Source organism: Lepidochelys kempii, chromosome 12 (genome assembly GCF_965140285.1).
Source record: "Lepidochelys kempii isolate rLepKem1 chromosome 12, rLepKem1.hap1, whole genome shotgun sequence".
Taxonomy (NCBI): domain Eukaryota; kingdom Metazoa; phylum Chordata; order Testudines; family Cheloniidae; genus Lepidochelys; species Lepidochelys kempii.
The window spans coordinates 19,371,373-19,394,943 of record NC_136391.1 but is presented as its reverse complement, the minus strand read 5'-3'; the positions used below and the strand labels follow the sequence as shown (position 1 = coordinate 19,394,943).

The following is a 23,571-nucleotide window of genomic DNA, read 5'->3' as shown; positions in this document are numbered from 1 at the left end:
AATGCTCGGGGCGGTGAGCTCCTGGGGCAGTGCAGCTTCAGAGCCCGGCCTGACTCAGTGCTCGGTGCTGCATGGTGGCATGGCTGGCTCCAGCCGGGCTACAATCAACTGGTGCTCCAGGCAGCACGGTAAGGGGGCGGTGGATGTTGGATAGAGGGCAGGAGAGTTTGGGGGGGGTATGGACAGGGGTCCGGGCGGTCAGAGGGTGGGGAACAGGGGGGTTGAATGGGGGTAGGGGTCCCGGTGGGGGCAGTCAGGAAGGAGGGGAGATTGGATGAGGTGGTGGGGGGGGTTGAATGGAGACAGGGGTCCGGGGGGGGGGCAGTCAGGAGACAGGGAGAAGGGGTGGTTGGATGTGGCAGGGGTCAGTCAGGGGCAGGGGTTCCGGAGGTGGTCAGGGAGAAGGGGGGGGTTGAATAGGGCAGGGCAATCAGGAATGAGAGGAGGGGTTGGATGGGGTGGTGGGGGTCAGTCAAGGATGGGGGTTCCAGGGACAGGTGAATGGGGAGGGGGGGACGGGACGGGACCTCAGGAGGCGAGAAGCAGAGGAGGGTAGATGGGGGGGACGGGGGGACACACATCAGGAGGCGGGGCCACGCCTGGCTGTTTGGGGAGGCACAGCCTACCCTAACTGGCCCTCTATACAATTTCCGAAACCTGATGCGGCCCTCAGGCCAAAACGTTTGCAGGCCCCTGCCCTAGTTGGTACATTTGGTACCAGATTCTGTTTGCCTCTAGTCAGGGGCACACAGCTCAGGATCAAAGAGGGTGTAGGGAAGATGCATTGGCACAGGGAGACAGCAGAATCCATATTCTTGAGCTCCTTGAGTGCAAGCTGCACTAATCCTATCACTTTACATAAGCAGGGAAGGGGAGAGAACTATGGCCCATTGCACACAGATTGAGCTACTGGTCTGAAGCCTGCAGAGGGACTATATGCTACACATTAAAAGGAGGCAGCAAGTAGGAACATGCTTCTTCTAGCACCTTCAGAGACAGTCTGTATGCCTCATTACAGCTGCTGAGGTAGCCCTTCCATGCTATATCCTCCCTGCTATTCCTGCCCCATGTAAATGATGGCTTAGAAGCCACAACATGGCCCTAGCTTTTGACTAATATGATGCATATTGGAGAAAGCAGCACAGTTTAAACGCTAGCCTTGCTACCCTCTTTTAAGCCATCTTAAATTTCTTTATCGTGTTCAGTTTCTTAAACTATGTTTGTGAGGAAGTTCTCAAGACTGGGTTAGCTTAGTGCTATTACGAAAAGTGATTGTGTGGTAAATAAAACTCTTACCATTCTTAGAGTTGTTAGATAGGCTGTATACAAGCTGTGAATCAGCAATTATGCTCTGTTGTTTCCAGGTTCTTACCATGATTTACAATTGCTTGTGTAGACAGGGCTACAGACTAATGCCTTCCATAGGCATGTTGCCCTCTTTGGAAAAAAATACATATTTACACTATTATACACGTATGTTTTTCTTCACAGATTAAGGTGGCTCTGAAAAGGACCACAAATGGACCGACTGAGGCATCCTTACAAATGTGGATTTTTGACCAAATGTTAAGAACTCTTGAGTCCATGTGAAAACGTGTCAGATCTTATTATGAAGCTCTGAAATAATCAATAGTGATTTGATGGATACCAATTTTAATATGTTTAAAGAGTTACCACATAGTCTCAGTAACCAATTTTCAAACATTAGTTCAGTCCACTTAGTATCTCTTTAAAAAAGAAGACATGAGATGGGCATAGTCCACATCACAGACTAAAGGACTAAATCGGTCAGGTGCTGTGCAACCACTATGAGGTACTGAGCACCCTCCACTCCCAGACTGGCTATGCCTAGGATTCTTTGTTTATTCCTTCAGTGCTATTCTAGCACCCGTGCTAAAAAGTTTGGAATGGTAGTGTAGACTGGCTGCTGCTGTTTTTGATATCATGTCAAGCTAACACAGGTAACATGGTGGGGAAATTTCCAGGGGCTAGTTTACCCCGACATTCCTACTACAGCACCCATGGAGCTGTGCTGGTTGTAGAACAACTGTGGGAGAATTCCCGAAAACCCTCAGCATTGACCTCTTTACTCTGAAAATTAGGGCCTGTAATTTTCCACCAGGTTTAGCTCCCCCAGTTTCAGCAATAGAGGAAGCTGTAGGGTTGACAGTGCTCAGATGTTTTTGGCCACCATGTTATCTAACCCTGCTCACAGCTGTACCAGTCACGAAATACAGCTCCCAACTGCCAGTATAAACAGCTACTGAGTTCATGGCAGTAGATGGAACTGAGATTTTAAAGTCTTGAATTTGTACCTTGATATTAGTTTGAAATTCTGTCCGAGCAAAAACAACAACTAGACGATGTAAGAAGCTATTTAATAAGGTATCTTTACCTGGTATAAACGAGTATTTTGCTTGAAATCCCTCTCCTTCTAGCTCCTCATCCGAAGTAAACTTTATCCACATAAACCTCCCTGTTGATCTAATTAGTGCAGGACTTTTCAGACCACAGTAACGATCGATGAGAGGGGAAAAACCAAAAGGTCCATCTCGAACTTCAAGGTGATCAAATCGACATTCAAATGAGGGTTCTATGTAATAAGGTTCATCAAAGGTCAACTCAATTCTTTGGCGTGGAGCAGCTACAACACAATAAAAGTTTCAACACAGTATTAATTGATAACGTGTGAAACACTGACACTAGGCAGTGAAATAATGAAGCAACAAAACCCCAAAAAAGTGCAAAAATCAGAGGCATGTGACACTTCTCAAAGTCAGTCTAGTAAGCTTACTGAAGTAACTGACACCCTGTATAATTAGAATGCCTTCTGCATAATCAGGTAACCTTTGCATTTTTTCAGTAGGCTGTAAGGTTTTATTATTTTAATACGAACATCACAAAGACCTTTACCCCCCACAAAAAGCTTAAAATTATCACCTCTAACATACATACACAAAACACATTTTAACAGCCTTAGTATTAAACTACAAAAATCAAATAAGTCAGTATTTTACAACTAATGGGGAGATAACACAGACAAGGCAGGGAGAGAAAGGGGAAAAAGATGGGCGGGGAGGGAGTCGAAAAGGAGGTCTTGACTGACGGCTGGGTCCTTGGTGTTCATTAGTCAAATGTTTCTGAAAATGAAGCCCAGATTTCTTCCAACTCACTGTTTTTCAAACTCTTCAACTACATGGGTGGAAGGTGACTCTCAATAGTTCTTTTCGTAACTGAATCTTTACTGAGAGTTTAAATAGCTCCTACAATATACACCAGGATGCATATACACATTCATTATTCAAATGTGGGTGTCTAAAGTTCGACACCCAGGAACTTGATCTAAACCCCAATGGAGTCAAAGGGAGTCTCTGACTTCAATGGGCTTTGAATCAGGCCCTTCATCAGGCACGAAGTGCAAGTACCCAAGGTTCTTTTTTGTGCCTTTCTTGTGGCGCCCACCTACTCTGTGTATAGTTTGAAAATGCTTTGTTCTAGCAACAACACTGTATGGAATATGGGTGACCATTTATAAAATTATTGATACCAATATCACAAAGTTGCAATGAATCTTACAAGATATGCCATGTAAGGTATCAGTGGAAAAGTTATTTGCTAAATAGGATAATCTTGTTTATATGTATATATATCATCTTTGTATCCTGAGTTATTATAACTTAATATATGAGATATATTTGAATCTCAAATTTGTGCTGTGTTTCTGGGTGACACCCCAGACAGATTGGAATCAGCAATATCCAGCCTGCTTCATGGCTCATCGAGGGCAATCAAGAAGCAGCCAGGGGCTACCTACACCTATGAGTCAGCAGGACACGTAGGAACATGCCTGTGGACAGGGGACTCCACATTCTTTTCCATGCCCATATGCTGTGAGCTTGTGTTTGGGGCAAAGGATATAAAATGGAGAAAATGCAGCTGCCTTTTTGTCTTCAATCCTGCTTCTCACCTCTGGAGTAACTTCTCTACAAAGATCAATAATATCTTGGTCCTTTGAATAAAGGACAGAGTGACCCATCCAACCTTTGGATGTGTTCCAGAGGGACTTCACAAGCCAGCCAACTCACCAATGCTGCTAAAAATCTTATATATGGACTCTGAAGTCATATGTATGTATCTGATTGCTTTCCATCATTTAACAACACTCCTCTTTCCTTTCTTTTATAATAAACTTTTGTTTTAGATAGTAAAGGATTGGCTAGCAGCGTGGTATTTTGGGTAAGATCCAAACTAGTAGTGACCTGGCAAACTAGTAGTGGCTGGCCCTTTGGGGATCAGAAGAACATTCTGTATAGTGAGTAGAGTTTTAAACAAACAACTTCTCACTTTACTGGACCTATTTGCTGATTGGGAGCCAGAGATTGGGATGCAATAAAGAGGGCTGTGTGATTTAAAAGATTCTTGATAACCAGCGTGATGGATCAGGAGCATGGCGTGTAACTGGTTGGTTAATCTAACGACAATGTTAGCCACCAATTTTGGGAGAATCTGCTCTCCTTTTTGCAGCCTGCCCTGGGTATTTTCATTGTGGGCTAACCTAGGCACCTCAAGTCACACTAGGTATATACTATACCAAATTAATCTGTTAGACTTTGACTTGTGGAGTAGAGAAGCAAGGAGCTGCTTTAAAATCTACCAGCTGGCAGTGATACCTAAGGGACTATATACCACCTGAAAATTGCTGGAGAGCATTGTACTCGCCCATGCCCCCTCCACATCCTTGCACTGGGAGCTGTAGGGAGGGAGGCAGAGGAACCCGCTCTCTGCCTGTTGGGAACTCCCTCATGCCAGGGAAATTTCCCGCTAGGAGTCTGTGGCCAGTCTCAGCACATTCCACGTGGCCTGTGCAGGGCAAAGGGATCAGAGCATGGCAGAATATCTGCCTCAAAGTATATTCAGTCATAAATAAGACACAAAGGACCATAAATGCATTCAAGAGAAAACCAAATATACTATACTTATGGCTAAGACACCACTGAAACTGAAAAGTCACCACAGGATATTGTAAAGGAGACTTGCAGTGACACAGGAATACTTAGTTTCATCACTTGAGGTCTGAGGACAATCCCACTGAAGTCAGTGTGGGGGTGAGTGGGGGTCCTTTTATGGACTTAACTGGTTTTATATGAATCCCTATGAGAGGAATCTATTCAGTGTGGCCCAAGTCCTGCAGTCCTTATTCAGCAAACTCTCACTGCAGTACATTTTTTGAGTTAATGGGATTTTTTTTTGCCCCGTCACATACAACCTTAACGGGGAGCTCAGCCACACTGAAGCACCCTAAGTCTGCAAATGAACAGGCTACAGGACAGTCAGATGCGTGTCTCCCTGCGGATACAGGCGAGCACAAGGTCAGCTTTGAGATTCTGTGTGACACCGAGTTGGATGAAGATGGGGATAGATACTGTCTTTTTGAAGTGGTGGAGATGGCAGAGTGTCCCTTTCAGAGTGCATTAGTATTGTAGGTCAGTGGTCTCCAGAGTGGGGTGTGCAAGACTCTCCCTGGGGGTGCACAGCAGGGGGAGCTCAGTCTTCGGCGGCACACCGGCGGCAGCTCGGCTCTCCCTGCTCAGTCTTCAGCTGCAGCTTTTTTTTTTGCTTCCCCAGAGCTGGCCCTGGAGGTGCGCGATTCAAAAAGTTTGGAGACCCCTGCTGTAGATGATGCGACAGTGGGGAGGAAAGCTAAAGACTTCTCCTTTAAACTTGTTATTTCTATGCTTTCAAGGATTTGGGAGGGACCTGATACATCCCTAACTGTCACTAAATAAGGGCTTTGTGTTAATTCATAAATGTTTAAGTATTCCAGGAATTTGTAGTTACTGTTTTGCAGCCCAAACGTGTCCCCTCCTTACTCAGCCTAACATCTGCAGAAGCAAATGAACGTATTACCAATATTGTCCAAGTAACTTTACTTAATATAAACAGAATAGTAGAACAGTTCCACTTCCTATACTTTCAACAGTAAGAATACAATACACCAAAGGAGGAAGAGGATGTTAGTACCTTCCAAAATGTAGATACACTCCTGGTTTGGTGGGTACAAATTAGGATAGTTTGGTGAAGCAAAATGGCCTCCATTGCTTGTCCGAACCCAGTTGTCACACTGTGTAGATGGTATGTGATTTACTCCAATATTCTGCCCACCTTTAAAAAGAAAAATCACACGTGTATACTACAAGAGACAAACAAAAACCATCCATTTGGAACAGTATATCTTAGGGTGTGGCACTAACTGTCAGAGGGAAGAGACAGCTGGTGCTACCTGCAGATCCTCTTATACTAGCCAGCTGTCCCTATTTAGCAAAGGGATTTTATTTCTGTAAAAAGCATATTATAGTTTAGCAGCATGGCAGATCCCACCCACTATTTTGGAATATCAAATCTGCATAGTTATTACTGAGAAGTGGTAAGGAACCTGTGATAAGAGTTAGAATCTTGAGTACATTCTTCTTTTCAAGTCAGTCACTGTGGCATGCAATACTGCTATACTCCTTTACAACGAACTAAAATGCTACAGAAACCCCCCCCACTCAATATTACCACCCAGTTTTCTTTCACGCTCATATGCAAGTTTGACCTATTAAAGTAAAAGGGCAAGGCTTAGCAGGACTGGATCCTTGATTTCTCTGTTTACATTACTGCTGTTGGCCTGATTCAGGATTGCACTCAAGCACATACGCTTGAATTAAGACCTTCATCTATAGTATGTGGTTCATTATAATATTTACAATGTTTAAAATAGTTATTGCTAAACGTGGCAGTATTAATAATAAAACAAGTTGAAGTAATATTGCACTAGTGTCGAGAGGGTATGGCTACACTATGAAGTTAGGTCGATTTTATAGAAGTCAATTTTTAGAAATCGATTGCGTATGTCCACATTAAGCACATTAAGTCGGCGGAGTGTGTCCTCACTAACCGTGGCTAGCATCAACTTACGGAGCAGTGCACTGTGGGTAGCTATCCCACAGTCTCTGCCGCCCATTGGAATTCTGGGTTAAGCTCCCGATGCCTGATGGGACAAAAACATCGTTGCGGGTGGTTTTGGGTACGTCATCAGTCGCCCCTCCCTCCATGAAAGCAACAGTAGACAATCGTTTCGTGCCTTTTTTCCGTGCAGACACCATACCACGGTAAGCATGGAGCCCGCTCAGCTCAGCTCATCGTCACCACTGCTGTTATGTCCTGGGTGCTGCTGTCAGCAGATGATGCAGTACAACTGCTAACCGTCATCATCCATCGCTTCCGCAGCAACTCTGCTCTCCTGCTCTTGTAAATGAACTCCATCTCAATAGCAAATTTCTCCATGTTGTCGTCATCCACTGCAACTCTGCTCTCCTGGTGCCATGAATCCACCTCGCAGGTCCTCTTGTCGTTCTGTATAAATATCTCTTCTTGTGGCATCTGTCGTCATCCTCCGCTTCCGCTGCAACTCTGCTCTCCTGCAGACACCATACCACAGCAAGCACGGAGCCCGCTCAGCTCACCGCTGCTGTTGTGAGCATTGTAAACACCTCGCGCATTATCCTGCAGTATAGCAGAACTGGGCTAAAAGATGCCAGCACAAGGACGATTTTGATGAGGACATGGACACAGACGTTCCTGAAAGCATGTGCTGTGGCAATTGGGACAACATGGTGGCAGTGGGGCAGGTTGATACAGTGGAATGCCAATTCTGGGCCCGGCAAACAAGCACAGACTGGTGGGACTGCATAGTGTTGAAGGTATGAGATGATTCACAGTGGCTGCAAAACTTTCGCATGTGTAAGGCCACTTTCCTGGAACTCTGAGTTGTTTTCCCTCACCCTGAAGCGAAGGAATACCAAGATGAGAGCTGCCCTGACAGTTGAGAAGAGAGTGGCGATAGCCCTGTGGAAACTTGCTACACATGACTGCTACCAGTCAGTCGGGAATCAATTTGGAGTGGGCAAATCTACTGTGGGGGCTGCTGTGATCCAAGTAGCCAATGCAATTATTGATGTTGTGTTATCAAGGGTAGCGACTCTGGGAAATGTGCAGGTCATAGTGGATGGCTTTGCTGCAATGGGTTTCCCTAACTGTGGTGGGGTGATAGACTGAACGGATATCCCGATCTTGGCACCAGACCACCTTGCCAACCAGTATGTAAACTGCAAGGGGTACTTATCAGCGGTGCTGCAAGCACTGGCGGATCACAAGGGATGTTTCACGGACATCAGCATGGGATGGCCGGGAAAGATGCATGACGCTGGCATCTTTAGGAACTCCGGGCTGCTTGAGCAGCTGCAAGAAGGGACTTACTTCCCAGACCAGAAAATTACCATTGGGGATGTTGAAATGCCAATAGTTATCCTTGGGACCCAGCCTACCCCTTGCTCCCATGGCTCATGAAGCCGTACAAAGGCAGCCTGAACAGTAGTAAGGAGCAGTTCAACTATAGGCTGAGCAAGTGCAGAATGGTGGTAGACTGTGCCTTTGGACGTTTAAAAGCTCACTGTGCTGTTTGCTGACTAGGTCAGACCTCAGTGCAACCAAACATTCCCATTGTTATTGCTGCTTGTTGTGAACTCCATAATATCCGTGAGTGTAAGGAGAAGACGTTTATGGCGGGGTGGGAGGTTGAGACAAAATCGCCTGGTGTCCGATTTTGAGCAGCCAGACACCAGGGCTATTAGAAGAGCACAGCAAGGTATGCTGTGCATGAGAGAGGCTTTGAAAACCAGTTTCATGACTGGCCAGGCTTTGGTGTGACAGTTGTGTGTTTTTCTCCTTGATGCAAATCTGCTCCTTTTGTTGATTTTAATTCCCTGCAAACCAACCACCCTCCCCCCTTCGAAATAAAGTAACTATTGTTTTGAAACCATGCATTCTTTATTAAACAAAAAAAGGGAGATAACTGACAAGGTAGCCCGGGTTGGGTGGGGGAGGAGAGAAGGACCAGGCCACATTGCTTATTGTAGCCACACTACAAATCAAACTGTTTTAGTGACAGCCTTCTGTTGCTTGGGCCATCCCCTGGAGTGGAGTGGCTGGGTGCCCAGAGCCTCCCCCCACCACATTCTGGGGCATCTGGGTGAGGAGGATATGGAACTTGGGGAGGAGGTCAGGCGGTTCTACAATGGATGCAGCAGGGAGTCCGTGCTCTTGTTGGCTTTCCTTCAGCTGCACCAGACGCTTTATCATGTCCCTTTGCTCCCCCATTAGCCTTAGCATCACCTCCTGCCTCTGCTCTTCACGCCCTGCCTTTGCTCTTTGCGCTCACTTAATGCTTTCCTAGCCTCTAACACTGAATGCCTCCATGCATTCAGCTGTACCCTATCAGTGCAGGAGGACTGCATGAGCTTAGAAAACATGTCATTGTGAGTGCGGGTTTTTTTTTGTCTTCTAATCTGCGATAACCTCAGGGACGGAGATGATAGGGGGAGCCTAGAAACATTTGCACCTGGCGGAAGATAAAAAAGGAGAGTAAAATATAAGATGATACATTTCTGAGAACAAAAGGGGAGACTCTTTCACAGTGAATCAAGCAATTCACAGCAGACAGCACATGTTCTTTACATACAAGGTCGCATTTTGCCTTTTATATTGAGCACCTGCTGGTATGGGGACACATCACACATGGCTGGGGAACAGAATTCAGTTTCCTTGCAGCCACGGTAAGACAAAGGGTACGTGGCGTTGGCTTCTTATGCATAACATGTGGGAATGGTTTCAAACTTCAACGCCATCCTTTCCCATAGCAAGTAATGGGTTGGATTTCACATTTAAAAGGAGGGGCTGCGGTTTTCAGATGGATGTGCAGCACACATCTCCCCACACCCCACCGCATGGCTATTCTCCGGGATGATCCCTTTTAGCCAAGCGCAAACAGCCCAGCATGAACGGGGTCCTTTTACTGTTCCCTTACAAAAATCACCCTATTTCAACCAGGTGACCATGAATGATATCGTTCTTCTAAAGCTAACAGAGAAAGATATAGACTGAATGTTGCTTCAATGTGACCAAAACCCAGGACCATTTGCTGCCATGCTTTGTGCTGCAATGATTCCAGAATACTTTCAGAGTACCTGTACCTCCAGGAGAGCTTCATGGAGATGTCCCGGGAGGATTCCCGCTCCATCTCCGGACATGTGAACAGACTTTTCCCAGTAGCTGTACTGGCCGCGAAGGCATCCCAATTCTTCAGGGCAAATCAAACATTAAACACTATTGCTTTTAAACCCTGTACTGTAGTTACAAATGTGCACTCACCAGAGGTGCTCTCTAGCTTTAGGGTTGAGGATCCCGCCTTCGGAGGGTATTGGCTCCAGGGTGATGAAAAGGTCCTGGCTGGCGGGGAGAATGGATTCACTGCTTGCCTGCTGTGCATTCTCCTCATCCACAAAATCCTCCTCCCTGTTGCGTGAGACTTCCCCCTTGCAGGTGTCCACAGACAGTGGTGGGGTAGTGGTAGGGTCCCCTCCTAGAATGGCATGCAGCTGATCATCGAAGTGGCATGTATGGGGCTCTGACCTGGAGCGACCGTTTGCCTCCTTTGTCTTTTGGTAGGCTTGCCTGAGCTCCTTAACTTTCACACAGCACTGCTGTGTGTCCCTGTTGTGGCATCTCTACACCATGCCCTGTGAGATTTTGGCAAATATATTTGCATTTCTTCTTTTTGATCGGAGTTGGACCTGCACAGATGCTTCTCCCCATACAGCAATCAGATCCAGTGTCTCCCTTTTGGTCCATGCTGGAGCTTGTTTGCTATTGTTGGGGGGACTACGTGGTCACCTGTGCTGCGCAGTTTGCCACACTGATCAAACAGGAAATGAAATTCAAAAGTTCCCAGGGCTTTTCCTGTGTACCTGGCTAGTGCATCAGAGTTCAAAGTGCTGTCCAGAATGGTCACAGTGGAGCACTCTGGGATAGCTCCCAGAGGCCAATACTGTCGATTTGCATCCGCACTACCCCAAATTCGACCTAGCAAGGTTGATTTTAGCACTACTCCCCTCACCGAGGAGGAGTACAGAAGTCGATTTTAAGAGCCCTTTAAGTCGACGGAATGGGGTTGTTTGTGTGGACGCATTCATTTTAAAATTGACCTAATGTGGCTAAATTCGACCTAACCCTGTAGTGTAGACCAGGCCTAGAAAACTATGATCCCTGCCCTGAGGTTAATTGGTTTGATAAACTAAGATACCATACCAGATCACTCCCTGGAGCTATGCACACAGAAGGGGCCCTCCAGGCATAGATGTCCCTGCCACCTCTCTACCATCTTAACACCATGGATATCCCTTGGTGGAGTTTAAGATCTGCAGGCTTGGAAAGGGTAGGGCAGGACAACTGGGTTTCTGCTAGATCCTCCCATTCTCACAGGGGAAACAACCATAATGTACTTATGCAACTTTCCCTTATACACTGGAGAACTGGGCTTTTGAGGGGGATTCTATGGTGAAAGGAGTTCCTAGCAGCCTCTAGTAGGTCCCTCCAAAATAGATAAGAATCTTGGGAGAATTCTGGAGACTGAATTCTGCAGAAGAAGTCAAAAGAAATTCTGCAAGCGTCAACTCAGAGAAATTCTCTCTCTCCTATGCAGGTTATTCCAATCTAAGGGAGAAACTGGCTTGTAATGCCATTTGCCTCTTCCCTACCCCCAAATGGGGATTATCTCCTAACATTTTGAGGGAATGCAGACATATTAAAAAAATTGGAAAGGCTTGCTGACATACACAAAAAATGGAGGGCTCTGTACTGTTTTGTTCTACCTATAAGGACTGAACTGATCTGGATATGAAAAAGATAGTTGGTTATTTGCAGTTAACTTTTTTATTTTCATTAAGAGTTGTATTCATTTGGCAAAATGAAATGCAATAAATAAGGAAAAATATATATAAAAAACTGAAGTAAATCTTACAAAGTGAAATATCCTAATGAGAAAGCATTTTGGATTTCCGGATCTACCTAACTTGCTTTATTTACCATTACAAAAAACAAATTTCTTTTAAAGAAAATCTTATCAAAACTGTACCTTGTGTCTTCTGTGCCACAGCAATCCCTTCCACTACAAGTATTGTTATTAACAACACTGGTGAGAGAAACAGAACAAGACAGACATCAGTAATGAAAGCAGAAACCAGAAGTCTTTCTGCAGCCCTTACTCAGGCAACACCTAAATGAATCCAAATCACGAGTCAAAATACACATACCGGTTTATTAAAAGCAAATCAGTTATTTTAATTCCTAGGAAACTTAGTGCTCGTGAAAAGTGCTGGATTTACAGTCCTGAAGATAAAGGACTTTAATCTACTTTTGAGACAAAGAAGCTACTCAACATTCAGAGCCGTAGGGATGTTCCATATAGAAGTAGAAATTGAAGCATCTGGTATTTTCTTTGACAAAATCTTATTTACAAGGAACATACAAAATCCTGCTCCTCTGAATGCAGGAGGAATCAAGAACACAAACCCCAAGCCTCTGTTGCCAATATCAGACCCAAAGTACTGTTTAGTTTTCCCAGGGTCACTGTGCATACAGGCTAATGCTTGGCCTTCTTGCCTCTCTCTGTTCTAGTCTGTTCTCAGTTTGTGTGTTCTCTCAAACCCTTCCCTGCCACACACCCCTGCTATTCACAAAGCCCAGTGGCTATGGGCTAGTTTCTGGGCAGACTAAGGGTACGTCTGCATTATAAAGAAAAACCTATAGCACCAACTCTCAGAGTCCAGCGCAATTGACTTGGGTTTTGCTATTTTTTAGCCGCACAGCTATGTAGATGTTCCCACTCAGGTTGGCCCCTGGGCTCAGCCACCCATCACCATCAGCAGATTTCAGAGCCCAGGCTCCAGACCAAGTGGGAACATCTATATTGATGTTTTTAGCCCTGCAGCTCAATTGACTCGGACTCCAAGGTTCAGTGCTCCAGGTTTGTTTGTTTTTTTGATGTGTATGCATAGCCTAATATTGAGCAGCATGGTGTTACTGTGTTTGGAGGACGGATTGCAATTATGCCACTATAAGGGCAGCCGTTTCTGTCTAAACTAGCATTAATGATGCACAATACAGTGGTACAGAGTTTTACTCTGAATGGGTGCAATTGCTAGAGCTCACAACCTTTGTGCACCACTGCAAGCACTCATATATGCTAATAAATTGTGTTACTAGTGTGGCAGATGCTTGCACCATCAGCCTTTTCAAGTATAGGCTTGTTCCATGTTCTCTATTTGTATAGCCCCCCCAAATACAACTGTTGGATGAGGTCACCTTTGCTTCTCAAATTGCTTGTCTGTGGTCTTTAGGCTTTTCCCATGCATCATGTGAGTTGCAGCATGAGCATCAACAGCACCTATAGAGAAAGGATTCTAATCCAGGTCTCTGAGTGAGGCCTGAATGGGGCTTTGGCCTCAGAGTGGGGGAGGTCTGGAGTTTAAGGATAATTTACCTCACCTGGGACAACTCAAGAATGGAATATTCCTAAACATATTCATAGGCCACAAGAAGTAAAAGTAAAGTAAAACCAAGCATATTAGAAAAAGTGAGGGGAAAATATTCCAACGAACCAACCAACCATTTAAAAAAAAGCAGAATCATCTTTGGGCATGTATACACTAGAAATTTTTGCCACCGCAAATTACATCATCTTAAAGTTGCTGCAGTTAGTATACCACTTGTGCATGTGCAAACTTAACTCCTTGCGTCAGCGCTGTGTGTACTCACCAGGAGTGCTTGTGTTGATGAACAGTGGATACGTATCAGCACACTGTCTTCTGGGAAATGTTGGCAATGCATGGTGGGGCAGAAACGAGTCACACGGATGACTGGGAGCAAGGGGTCAGTTTCCTAGCATGCAACTTTCACCATCCCAAAATGTCATCTACATCCATGATATTTTCCCCCTTTTAAAAAAATCCCAAACACCTGTGTGACCATTCTTGCTATCCGCCATTTAAGACCGACGCGTAGAGTCCGCACAGCTCTGCATTAATGTCACGAGCGTTGCAAGCACAAGATGCACGATCCTCTAGTATTGGCAGAGCTGCAACAACAACAGAATTGGGGGGGAACATGACAATTTCATGGAGGGCAGATGGGTGTGGGACATAGGGAGAACCAATTCAAGGTGGTTGGTGTTTCTGGAGCAACCGCAGGTGGTTGAGTGCTGCTTACGGGCCCAAGAAGCAAGCATTGACTGGTGGAATTGCATCATAATACAGGCTTTGGATGATGAGCAATGGCTGCAGAACTTTCTGATGTGTAAAGCTACATTCCTGGATGCATGTGCCAAGCTCACTCCAGCCCTCCCGCACAAGGACACCAGAATGAGAGCGGCACTGACACTGGAGAAGTGACTGAAAATCCCACTGTTGAAACTCGCAACACTGGATTGCTACCAGTCAGTGGGAAACCATTTTGGAGTTGGAAAATCCACATGGGGGGGGGGGCAGTGTCATGCAAGCGTGCAGAGCCAGAATTCATCTCCTGCTACATAGGACTGAGATTCTCAGCAACGTGCAGGACATAGGGGATGGATTTGCAGCAGTGGAGTTCCTGAATTGAATTAGATGGCACTCATATCCCTATTTTGGCACCACACTACCTTGCCACAGGGTGCCATCAACAGAAAGGGCTACTTTTCTATGGTTATGCAAGCATTGGTGTATCACCAGGGATGCTTCACCAGCATCAATATGGGTTGGTCAGGGATGGTGCATGACGCTCACATGTTTAAGAACTGTGACTGTTCAGAAAGCTACCACCAGGGACTTGCTTTCCCAACCAGTGGATTACCACTGGCGATGTTGAAATGCTAATAGCAAACTTGGGGGAGCCAACCTACTCCTTGGTGCCCTGGCTCATGAAGCAGTACACCAGCCACCTTGACAGCAACAAGTAAAGATTTAACTCTGGCTCAGCAAGTGCAGGATGACAGTTGAATGCACTTTCAGTAGACTGAAGAAATGCTTGCATTGTTTAAGATTGATTCTCAGTGGAAAAAAAAACATCCCAATGGTTATAGCTGCCTGTTGTGTCCTGCATAATATCTGTGAAGCAAAGGGAGAAAGTGTCACCTCAGTGGAAGTGGAATGGCTGTCTGCTGAGTTTGAGCAGCCAGATACAAGGGCTACTAGAATAGCTATATTTGGTTGGGGAGTCTTTGAAAGAGCCCTTTAACAGTAAGCTACAATAATTCATTGTGGTGTATTGTGCTCTACTTGTCCCTGCGGTTTGATGACTGGTTAGGAATTGTGTGGATCATGGGGCAGATCTATGAATATAACAGAATCAAGGCACCTATTAATTTTTATGGTGTACATTTAAGATGGTATTTGTTACTGGTCCTACGAGTTGTGTCATACTCAACAATAATTAGAGCGTTCTTTCAGTACTGGTAGACATTCTGCAGCATATGTTGGGAATGTATAAAGATGAATTCTTTTCCAAACAATAGAATTTTATTGAGTAACAAAAACAGGGCAAAAAAAATTCTGTGCAAGTTAAAAGCAAATACATTAAAACTTAATAAATGTATGGAACAGAGCTAAAGAAGGTGAAGGAACATTCATGTCCATTTTAGATACACACACTGATCTGTGAGAACCCTGGTTGCAGTATGTGAAGTCAGCATAGTCACAACAGAAAGTGAAAGTTAAGATTTAGAACTTCATTCCCTTACTCCCTAAAGTTTTAAATTAGACATGCTTATTGACACTTCTATGACTGTAGGGCAACGGTACTGAATACTGGCACCATTTTCCACGGGCGGTAGAAATTTTAGCTGATACCTTACTCGACGGTGACAAAGGCACAGAGAGCACAGCTGCTACTGGCTTCCAGAAGGCACCTGCGTCCATATGTTGCTAGCCCGTTTACTGCAATGTTGCCCAAAGTTATCTCCAACTGGCATGGGAATGCATCCTACTGAGGAGAGAGAATAAGGTAGCCATCCTTAGAAGCCTAAGGGAGAGGATTGCAGAGTACCTCCATGAAAGTTTCATCGAGATCTCTCAGAAGGATTCAAGAGACATCCCTGCATACATAAACAGCTCCGCATGGCCCTCCCCTCTAATTGTACAGGGGACTGAGAAGCAGATAAAAACCTCTACCTCTCTTTGTTTTGGTGCTACCTCTTCTAGTAGGAGTAAATTAATGAAAAGTTGATAGCTGTGTCCTGTTAAGTTGGGGGTGCCATCAGCATAGGTGCCAACTCTGGGGGTGCTCTGCACCCACCACCAGCCAAGCTCCCCTCCCCTACTTCCTCTTCTCCCTCCGCCTGAGTGCCACATCCCCACTCCTCTGCCTACCTCCCAGCATTTCCCGGCCACTGCCAAACAACTTCGGGGTGGGGTGGGGAGAAGGAGCGGGAACGTGGCATGCTCAGGGAGGTGGTGGGAAGAGGCGGGGCTGGCGCTGGCATAGTCAACTGGGCAGTTTTGTGCAACCATGGAGGGCTTCTAAGATGTGCTCTCCAACCTGGGCAATCCGGAAAAGGCATTTTAAAAATTCATAGGGTTTTAAAGGGTGGAAGGAAGGGCTTCCTGTATCTGTGACCCCTCAGCAGCAAAGTTCACAATTGTGACAAGACCAGTCAGAGTCAAACATTGTGGGACAGCTGCTGGAGGACTGTTAGGGTCAACATAGGTAATGCAGAGTCTACCCTCGCACTGCATCAACCTCAGTACATCAACCATGGCTCAATGCCGCTTGAAGAGGTGGTGTTACTGTGTTGCCGTAACACAGCACTTACATCAGTGGGAGACAAATTTAGGTATACGCATGTGCAAAACTAGGCTGACGCAAGGCAGCTTATGTCAAACTAACTTTGTAGCACAGACCAGGCCTCAGTCCTAACCCTGTGTAGTAGCTCAGCCAGCCGAGGCATAATCTCGCCATTCCAGAACAATGAATTGCATTTACTCAGAGGTTTGTCATCTTTCATGAGGCTCTCCCCACCACCCTCCTGTCAACATACCAGCAGCTCAGTGGCTCACACTGAATCAGCCTTTCCCCACCTCCCCCCTGTGATTTTCCCCACATTGTTTTCTACACAGCTGCCAGTTGTAAGCTTTGAACTCTTAGACATGGTCAGGGTGGGTTTGCATTGGCATGTAAGCTAGGAGGTCATAGATCATATTCACACAGATACTACCTGAATGTTAGCAATGTAATCTGTCCCCAAAGCCTGATTATAGGTTCTGACTTTATTCAGGGTTATATGCATCTCTGCTCTCCATCTCCTATCACTTCCCATAATAATTTACCTATACAGGTACCTGCCTTCCCTCACAGACAACAGTTTTTCCCCCTGCTGGGCTGGATCATTACTGTGTAGCCTTTTGTGTCCCAACTGATTTATGAATCTTTCAAACGAGGGTACCATTCCTAGAGGCATCTCTGCCTCCCCTGGATTAATTCAGTCAATAGGACAGACTCGTCCATAGCCTCCAAATCCCCATGTGTACAGTGATTCCATATTGTCATTAATATGAATCTATAACAAATATAATTTCCCAACAGACGGTATCCCATATGTTACAGATGGTAACAGCCCTTGATCACAACTCATCTGCCTTGGACTTGGAAGAGGCATTATAGAGAAGAAAGTCTATAGCCCATTATTGGTCCCCAGAGCCAAGTTTTTCCACTAGTTAATTATTTAAAAAAAAATTAAACTCACACACAAAAAAAGCTATATTTTTGACATTTTAGTTTTCAGAGTCTACGTTGTCGATCTAATGGTATTTACTTTCTCTTGTACAGGACAAACTCCATTCTGTTTTCATATCGTTTGGGTCTTTTTGTTTATATCTTTTTAAATTGTGAAACTCAAGGACATGTAAATGTTCTACAGAGAGACTAATGATAATGCATATTTTTGTTCCAGATATATATTTGAACTCTAACCTGTTACAATTTTTCTCCACAAAGCAGCTTGACAGCTGCTATAAAATTATCTTGATTTTGATAATTTCTCTTCTATATTGTCTATAGGAACAGGAGTGCTAAACTGAACTTGGCTTGTATCTCTGTATTAGGTATAGTTCCACAATTCCATGTTAATAATATATCCATGCTGTGCTACTGAATTTATGGTCTCCTCTAAAAGATGCAGCATGTCTGAGCTTCTGCTGGGTAAGGATGCAGCAATCTCAGAGAAATCAATTTTACCCCAGTTTTTATAGCTTTGTACTTCTTCCTACAACGCAAAAATTGGACAGAGTTTTTTTCAAAAAGAATGAATCACATATCATTAGAAAAATAGAGACTTTTCATAATTAATTCAGTATTTCAGACAGCCAGTTTCTCTCTTTTTAGGTACAGATATCTACTATGGCTGTCACTTTTATTATATGCCTTTCCCCCAGCCTTTAAAAAAGAATCAGTGGGTGTCAATGTTTATTTCAGTGGTACTTGCTCAGTGCCTCACTTGCATTCTGAATGAAGACAAAACTAGGCTCTGTATTTCAGTGCCACTATCCAGTGATTTCCCTTCTTTAAAGGGTGCTGTTACAGAAACAAACCTCCTGGAGGATTTAAAAAATGTGATTGGTTTTCACTACAGCTCATGCTGATTCTATAAATAGTTGACAGCTCTGTGTGCACGTGCGTGTAAGAGAACAGGGCACATATTCTGCAGAACAGCATGCAGTAGCAAATAAGCTGGCAATTACAGCAGAAAAGTGGGTTAGACCAGCAGTTTTCAAACTTTTTGAGCAGAACCCTCTCTTTGAGTTACAATTTTTGGTTGTGCCCCCCCTCAACCCAGACAAAACAGACCCACAGCCAGGGTGGCCCACGAAGGTGAATGGGGGTGGATGTGGCACTCCCTCCCCAAGCCCCACAGAATATTCCTCTGTGCCCCCCTAAAGGGGCACTGGGTGCACTCCACACTTCAAAAACCTCTGGGTTACATAGACATTTGCTTGCATTTACTTAATATAGGGCCACACTTCCCCTTTCCATTCATTCCTTTTCCCTCCCTATCTTTCTTTCTTACCTTCTTCCTCTTTATCCTTATTCCTTTCATCTCTTGCTATCAGAGACTCTCAGTCCTTGCAGATGTTTACAAGGCATCCTTTCACTGTTCCTCCTACCTCTGGTAATTATATAAGGGAGAAGGAGCCTCAGAGATGGAACCACATCAGCAGCGAAGACCCAGTTCTCTCAGGCAGCAGTTCTCAACTGGGGGTCTGCAGCCCCCGGGGGTCCGCAAACTGGTTTCAGGGAGTCTGTGAAGCAGGGTCAGTGTTAGACTGGCTGGGGCCCCAGGCAGAAGCCCCGAGGCCCTCCCCCCGAACCTGCAGGACAGAAGCCCCAAGCTAGAGAAAATCCAAGATCCTGTTGGAAGGGGCATTAGTGAGATAGATCGTTCTGAACTAGTCTCCCAGTATGGCATTTAGGGCTCAGAGCCACCATTTGGAGAAGATCTAAAGAGGTCCTGACTACTTGCATTAAAGGTCTCATGCCATCTTCCAAAAACAAGGCAGTTAAATTCCAATTTATCAAAGATAACAGTCATTACACTGTATCTGACTGAAGTGCCCTGCTTTTATAATAGGACACAGTATTATTCTTTCCTTCCTTTTTTAACCTATTATGTAGAGTTGCTCTGCACCAGAAAGAGCTGCATTTCAGTGGGAGTGCAAAATGAATTCATTATAGTATATAACCCCAAATTCCACTCTGATGCACACTGTACAAGGGAGTAACTGTCTACAAATACTGGGTGTATGTGGCTAGTGCATATGATTAGTTTCTCCACACCAATTCAAGACCACATTGTACAGATCTCAAGGATTTGGTTTTTTAGACAGTCATGGTTGGTTGTGGGACACCTAATAGAAGAAAGTAGGGGATGGGAGGCAGCTGCTTTAGGGGATGCTCCCCTGATAACCCTACAAATCTTTAGTTAGCAAAGATCAGAAAAGTTAATGCTACTTTGAGACAGCATCAATTCTGCCCCATGATGTGTAAAACCCAAGAGAGGCTGCTGGGGAACCACTGGCAGTATCGCTATTGAGCCAACCACACTTCCAGTGGGGAAGAGAGGACTGCAAAGGCACTTCCATTGTACATGGATCTGGCGTTTTCTGCAAATCTCAGTTCCCTGGTTGTGAAAGGCCATGTTGCCTGCTCATTCGACAGCAGGAGTCACATTACCAAAGGAAAAGACAAGTAATAGATCGCACACATTAAAAAAGAGGGCTGTGAGCTTTTGTTTTGTTTTCCTATCACTACTTTTTCTTTTTTCTCTCCTTCCTGACTTTGCGTGGAATCATTTAGCCACTATAGCTTTGGGATTCTTCAGCAGAGAAGGCATTATGATATATATTTTTATTCATTACTACTACTCAGGTTTTTTAACAGGCCTGTGTTGTGTTATCAAAATATTCATCTGAAATAAATTTTAAAAATGCATTGTTGGAGGGGGAGGGGAATGGCTTCTTTGTTAGCATTTTGTTGAATCATTTTAGAGAATGTACAAGAGATGAAAAATAAAATATTTGTTTCTTTATTGAAGTACAGAGAGTTAAAGTCACAAGCATCTGGCATCTTTGTATATTAAAAATAAAAATGTAAGTAACTCAGTTTTGCTCTAAAATAGATTGCAAGAACAAACTGAGTACTGAAGGACAGTGCTTAAAGAGATATGAGTGCATTGGGCACTTGATTTGACATATGCCTGTTCCTATCTGGTGAGAAGCATCCTCCTGATTCTACAGGCACAGCTCCACACTCCCATCTGCTGCATGGCATATCTCACCTCTGTGTTTACTGTGTGCTCTGGGGATTTGCACATACAGAGCCAGCAAAGAGCAGAGATGAGAATCTGCCATGTGGCTCAGAGCAGAATCTTACATCAATAATGTCAATGCGGAATCTGCACATGCAGGGAAATCTGAATATCAATCTTGAGAGCAGCCATGCAGACCTGAGAAACAGTATGGAAAAATTCTATTTTTAAAAGAAACACTTTGTCACTTAAAGAATATTCTATCTATATCTATATCTAGTGGTAGTCAGGATCCTAGGGATAAGAGTGATGCAGACACTGCTTACTGAAGGGTTCACTGTTTTATCTCCACGCTAGACCTTCTGTGCCAGGAAGTACCAGATATACATATAGCACAGACACAGTAACTGGTGAAACACAGGTCATAGATGTTACAGAGAGCCTTGCCAGGAGGTCTACTATTCTCTGACAGATACAGCAAAGAATAGCACATGCTTAATCCTAATGGAAACCACTTCTCCCCCTTTGGGAGCAAAGCTTTTGCATATACATAAATCTAGCTAATTTGGTCTGTGAAACTAACATTAATCCTAGCACGCTGTAACTGCTAAGAGGACTACCATAGCACACACATCCATTGATTTTTCTATCTATGTCCAACATTAATTTTAGCTGTTAACGTAGTGGGGGCATTTACTGTACACAATATCCCTTCTCCTTCCCTCCTCTTCTCCTTGTAGTAGCTCCTAGAAGCCCTAACCACCATTCGTCCCATGGTGCTATGCACTGTACAGATACCCAGTAAGACAGTCCCTACCTGGAAGGCATACCGTCTAAATAGACAAGAGTCCATGGGAAGGTAAAGACACACTGTGGAGTTTGATGAACAAATATCCTGAACACGGGGTCATCTCTTTTCCTTTCAGAAAGCTGGTCTGTGCACAAATGGCCTGCTTCATGCTGTGTTTAGCTCAGGAAACGGACAAGTGGTAACATCTGGGTCAGTAAGAATTCCCAGTCTACTGCCTCATAATTACATTGATTCTTGTGGTTTACCTAATGCACAGTTTCCCCATTTTCTTGTGGTCTCACAACATATTGCAAGCTGTTGAATGAGTAGGCATCAGAGCAGGTGACTAGAGTTTACCCCATGAGTAAGTAGCTCTAGTGGTTTATATTGGTTTTCTATGTTGCACAGCTCTATGTGGCAAGGGAATGACAGAATATGGTAGTAGTTGAGCAGGTGTGAACCAGGGGAAGATAAGTCTTTGCTGGTTTGTCATTCACCTCTGCCTCGAGCAGGAGTGGGCAAAATATGGCACACAGGCTGGATCCTGACCATCTAACATTTCAGTCCAGCCCGCCAGGCTCTTTGGCTGCCCCCTCACGATCTCCAGCGCAGCGGGGAGCTCAGGCAGGCTGCCTGAATGCCATGGCCCCAATGGGAGCTGTGAGGATGGTGCTAAGGGCAGCGCACAGAGCTGCCTTCCTCCCACCACCAGGGGTGCACAGAGACATGCCAGCAGCAGCTGGCCACTTCTGGGAGTGGCGTGGGGCCATGGCAGGCAGGCAGCCTGCCTGAGCCCTGTTGTGCTGCCAGCCAGGAACCACCTGTGGTAACCACCTGTGGCTCTCGCACCCTCTCCCACATCCCCAACACCCTGCCCCAGGTCAGAACCCCCTCCTGCACCCAAACTCCCTCCCAGATCCCACACCCTCACCTGCACCCTAACACTCTGTACCAGCCCAGAGCTCCCTCCTGCACCCAAACTCCCTCCCAGATCCCGCACCCAAACTCCCTCCCAGATCCCGCACCCCTCCATTAATATAGTGGCAATGTGCGGCCTATGATGACTTACCAAAACTCGTGGAGTGGCCCCCCCTGCAAAAATTATTGCCCACCCCTTGCCTAGAGCGAATCAAGTTTTCAGACTTTTTTTTTTTTTTAATTTTGCACTACTAAAGCCTTATATCAAAAGTGAGCTTCATCAGCTTGGAAAGCTACTAGCACCTTCCCAAAATGCCAACTTTGGCAAGAATAAGGCATGCCAGTGAGATGTTTGAATGCACCCAGAGTTTTGTACATACTCATGTTGCAGTTATATGTCACTCCAGTTGTTTCCAGGATAATTCCTCTCAAGACAGCTAGAGAGGCAAGTGGGAGCTCACTGAAAGCAAGTTAACTGGTTTCAGGGAGTAAATACAGTTCTCCCAACCTCCTTTACTCAAAACCAGTGGCAGATCAAGCCATGCCTGAATGGATAGACTAATCCACATTTCTAATGGTCACCTTCAGTTTTCCTCAAGAGGGACAGCAAAATTTCTTACTCCCTCCTCCCCCAGAAATACACAAGCAACTGTAGGGTGCCTTGTTGTTTCAGTCAATGCAGTCCTGTTTACCCTTGACACATCCACAAGCATATCCTCTGTTGGAAGAAGAAAAACGTTCAGCTTCCAAACATGGGCTTTATTTTGTGAATGCATTTTTGTTCATTGTTTCTTCAGGCTGCCTGTGGCAGTGGGCTGCTGGGAAGGCTGCATATACATGATGTGCTGGCAAGGGGGCCCCAGAAAATTACTTGTTAAAATTCTGCCATCAAATTAAAGGGATGTCAGGGTGGTTTCCTTGCTGTTGATAGAGTTTACCTGCTCTCTGGCTATTGCTAGAAAGGACTTATTCCTGGGATTCCTAAAAATACTTCTGAAGAGCAGGTGTTTGATTTACCATATAAAGCAGGAATAGAACAGATTAAATACCTGACATTTACAAAGACAGGTACAAAGACTAACAGCGGCTTGGAGAAAGACATCTTTCTGTTCCCTCCTATTTGCATCCTCAGACTTTTTCCTTTACTATCAGTATA

At 44.9% G+C, this 23,571-nt stretch overlaps 2 protein-coding genes across 15 annotated transcripts in view; one reads left to right on the top strand and one right to left on the bottom strand.

Annotated features, from left to right (window-relative positions):
* Positions 1–23,571, top strand: part of LOC140896254 (borealin-2) — a 185,346-nt gene that overhangs the window by 134,258 nt on the left and 27,517 nt on the right. Inside the window, exon 12 of one of the 2 annotated variants that reach the window (XR_012154488.2) lies at positions 1,492–4,185. The exons of the other annotated variant lie outside the window; for it this stretch is intronic. The gene's annotated coding sequence lies outside the window, so the exon portion shown is untranslated. Of the gene's footprint in view, positions 1–1,491; positions 4,186–23,571 lie in introns of those variants that run through there. 2 annotated transcript variants of the gene reach the window in all.
* Positions 1–23,571, bottom strand: part of NETO2 (neuropilin and tolloid like 2) — a 52,269-nt gene that overhangs the window by 22,439 nt on the left and 6,259 nt on the right. For 7 of the 13 annotated variants that reach the window (XM_073307747.2, XM_073307744.2, XM_078848103.1 and 4 more), the window contains exons 2-4: positions 12,011–12,067; positions 6,022–6,162; positions 2,396–2,644 (exon numbers count right to left, since the gene is read on the bottom strand). In XM_073307747.2, coding sequence (XP_073163848.1) covers positions 2,396–2,644; positions 6,022–6,162; positions 12,011–12,067 — 447 coding nt within the window. Of the gene's footprint in view, positions 1–1,296; positions 1,438–2,395; positions 2,645–6,021; positions 6,163–12,010; positions 12,068–13,893; positions 14,012–15,758; positions 15,895–18,970; positions 19,203–23,571 lie in introns of those variants that run through there. The other 6 variants (XM_073307751.1, XM_073307752.1, XM_078848100.1 and 3 more) reach the window with 5 other exon arrangements.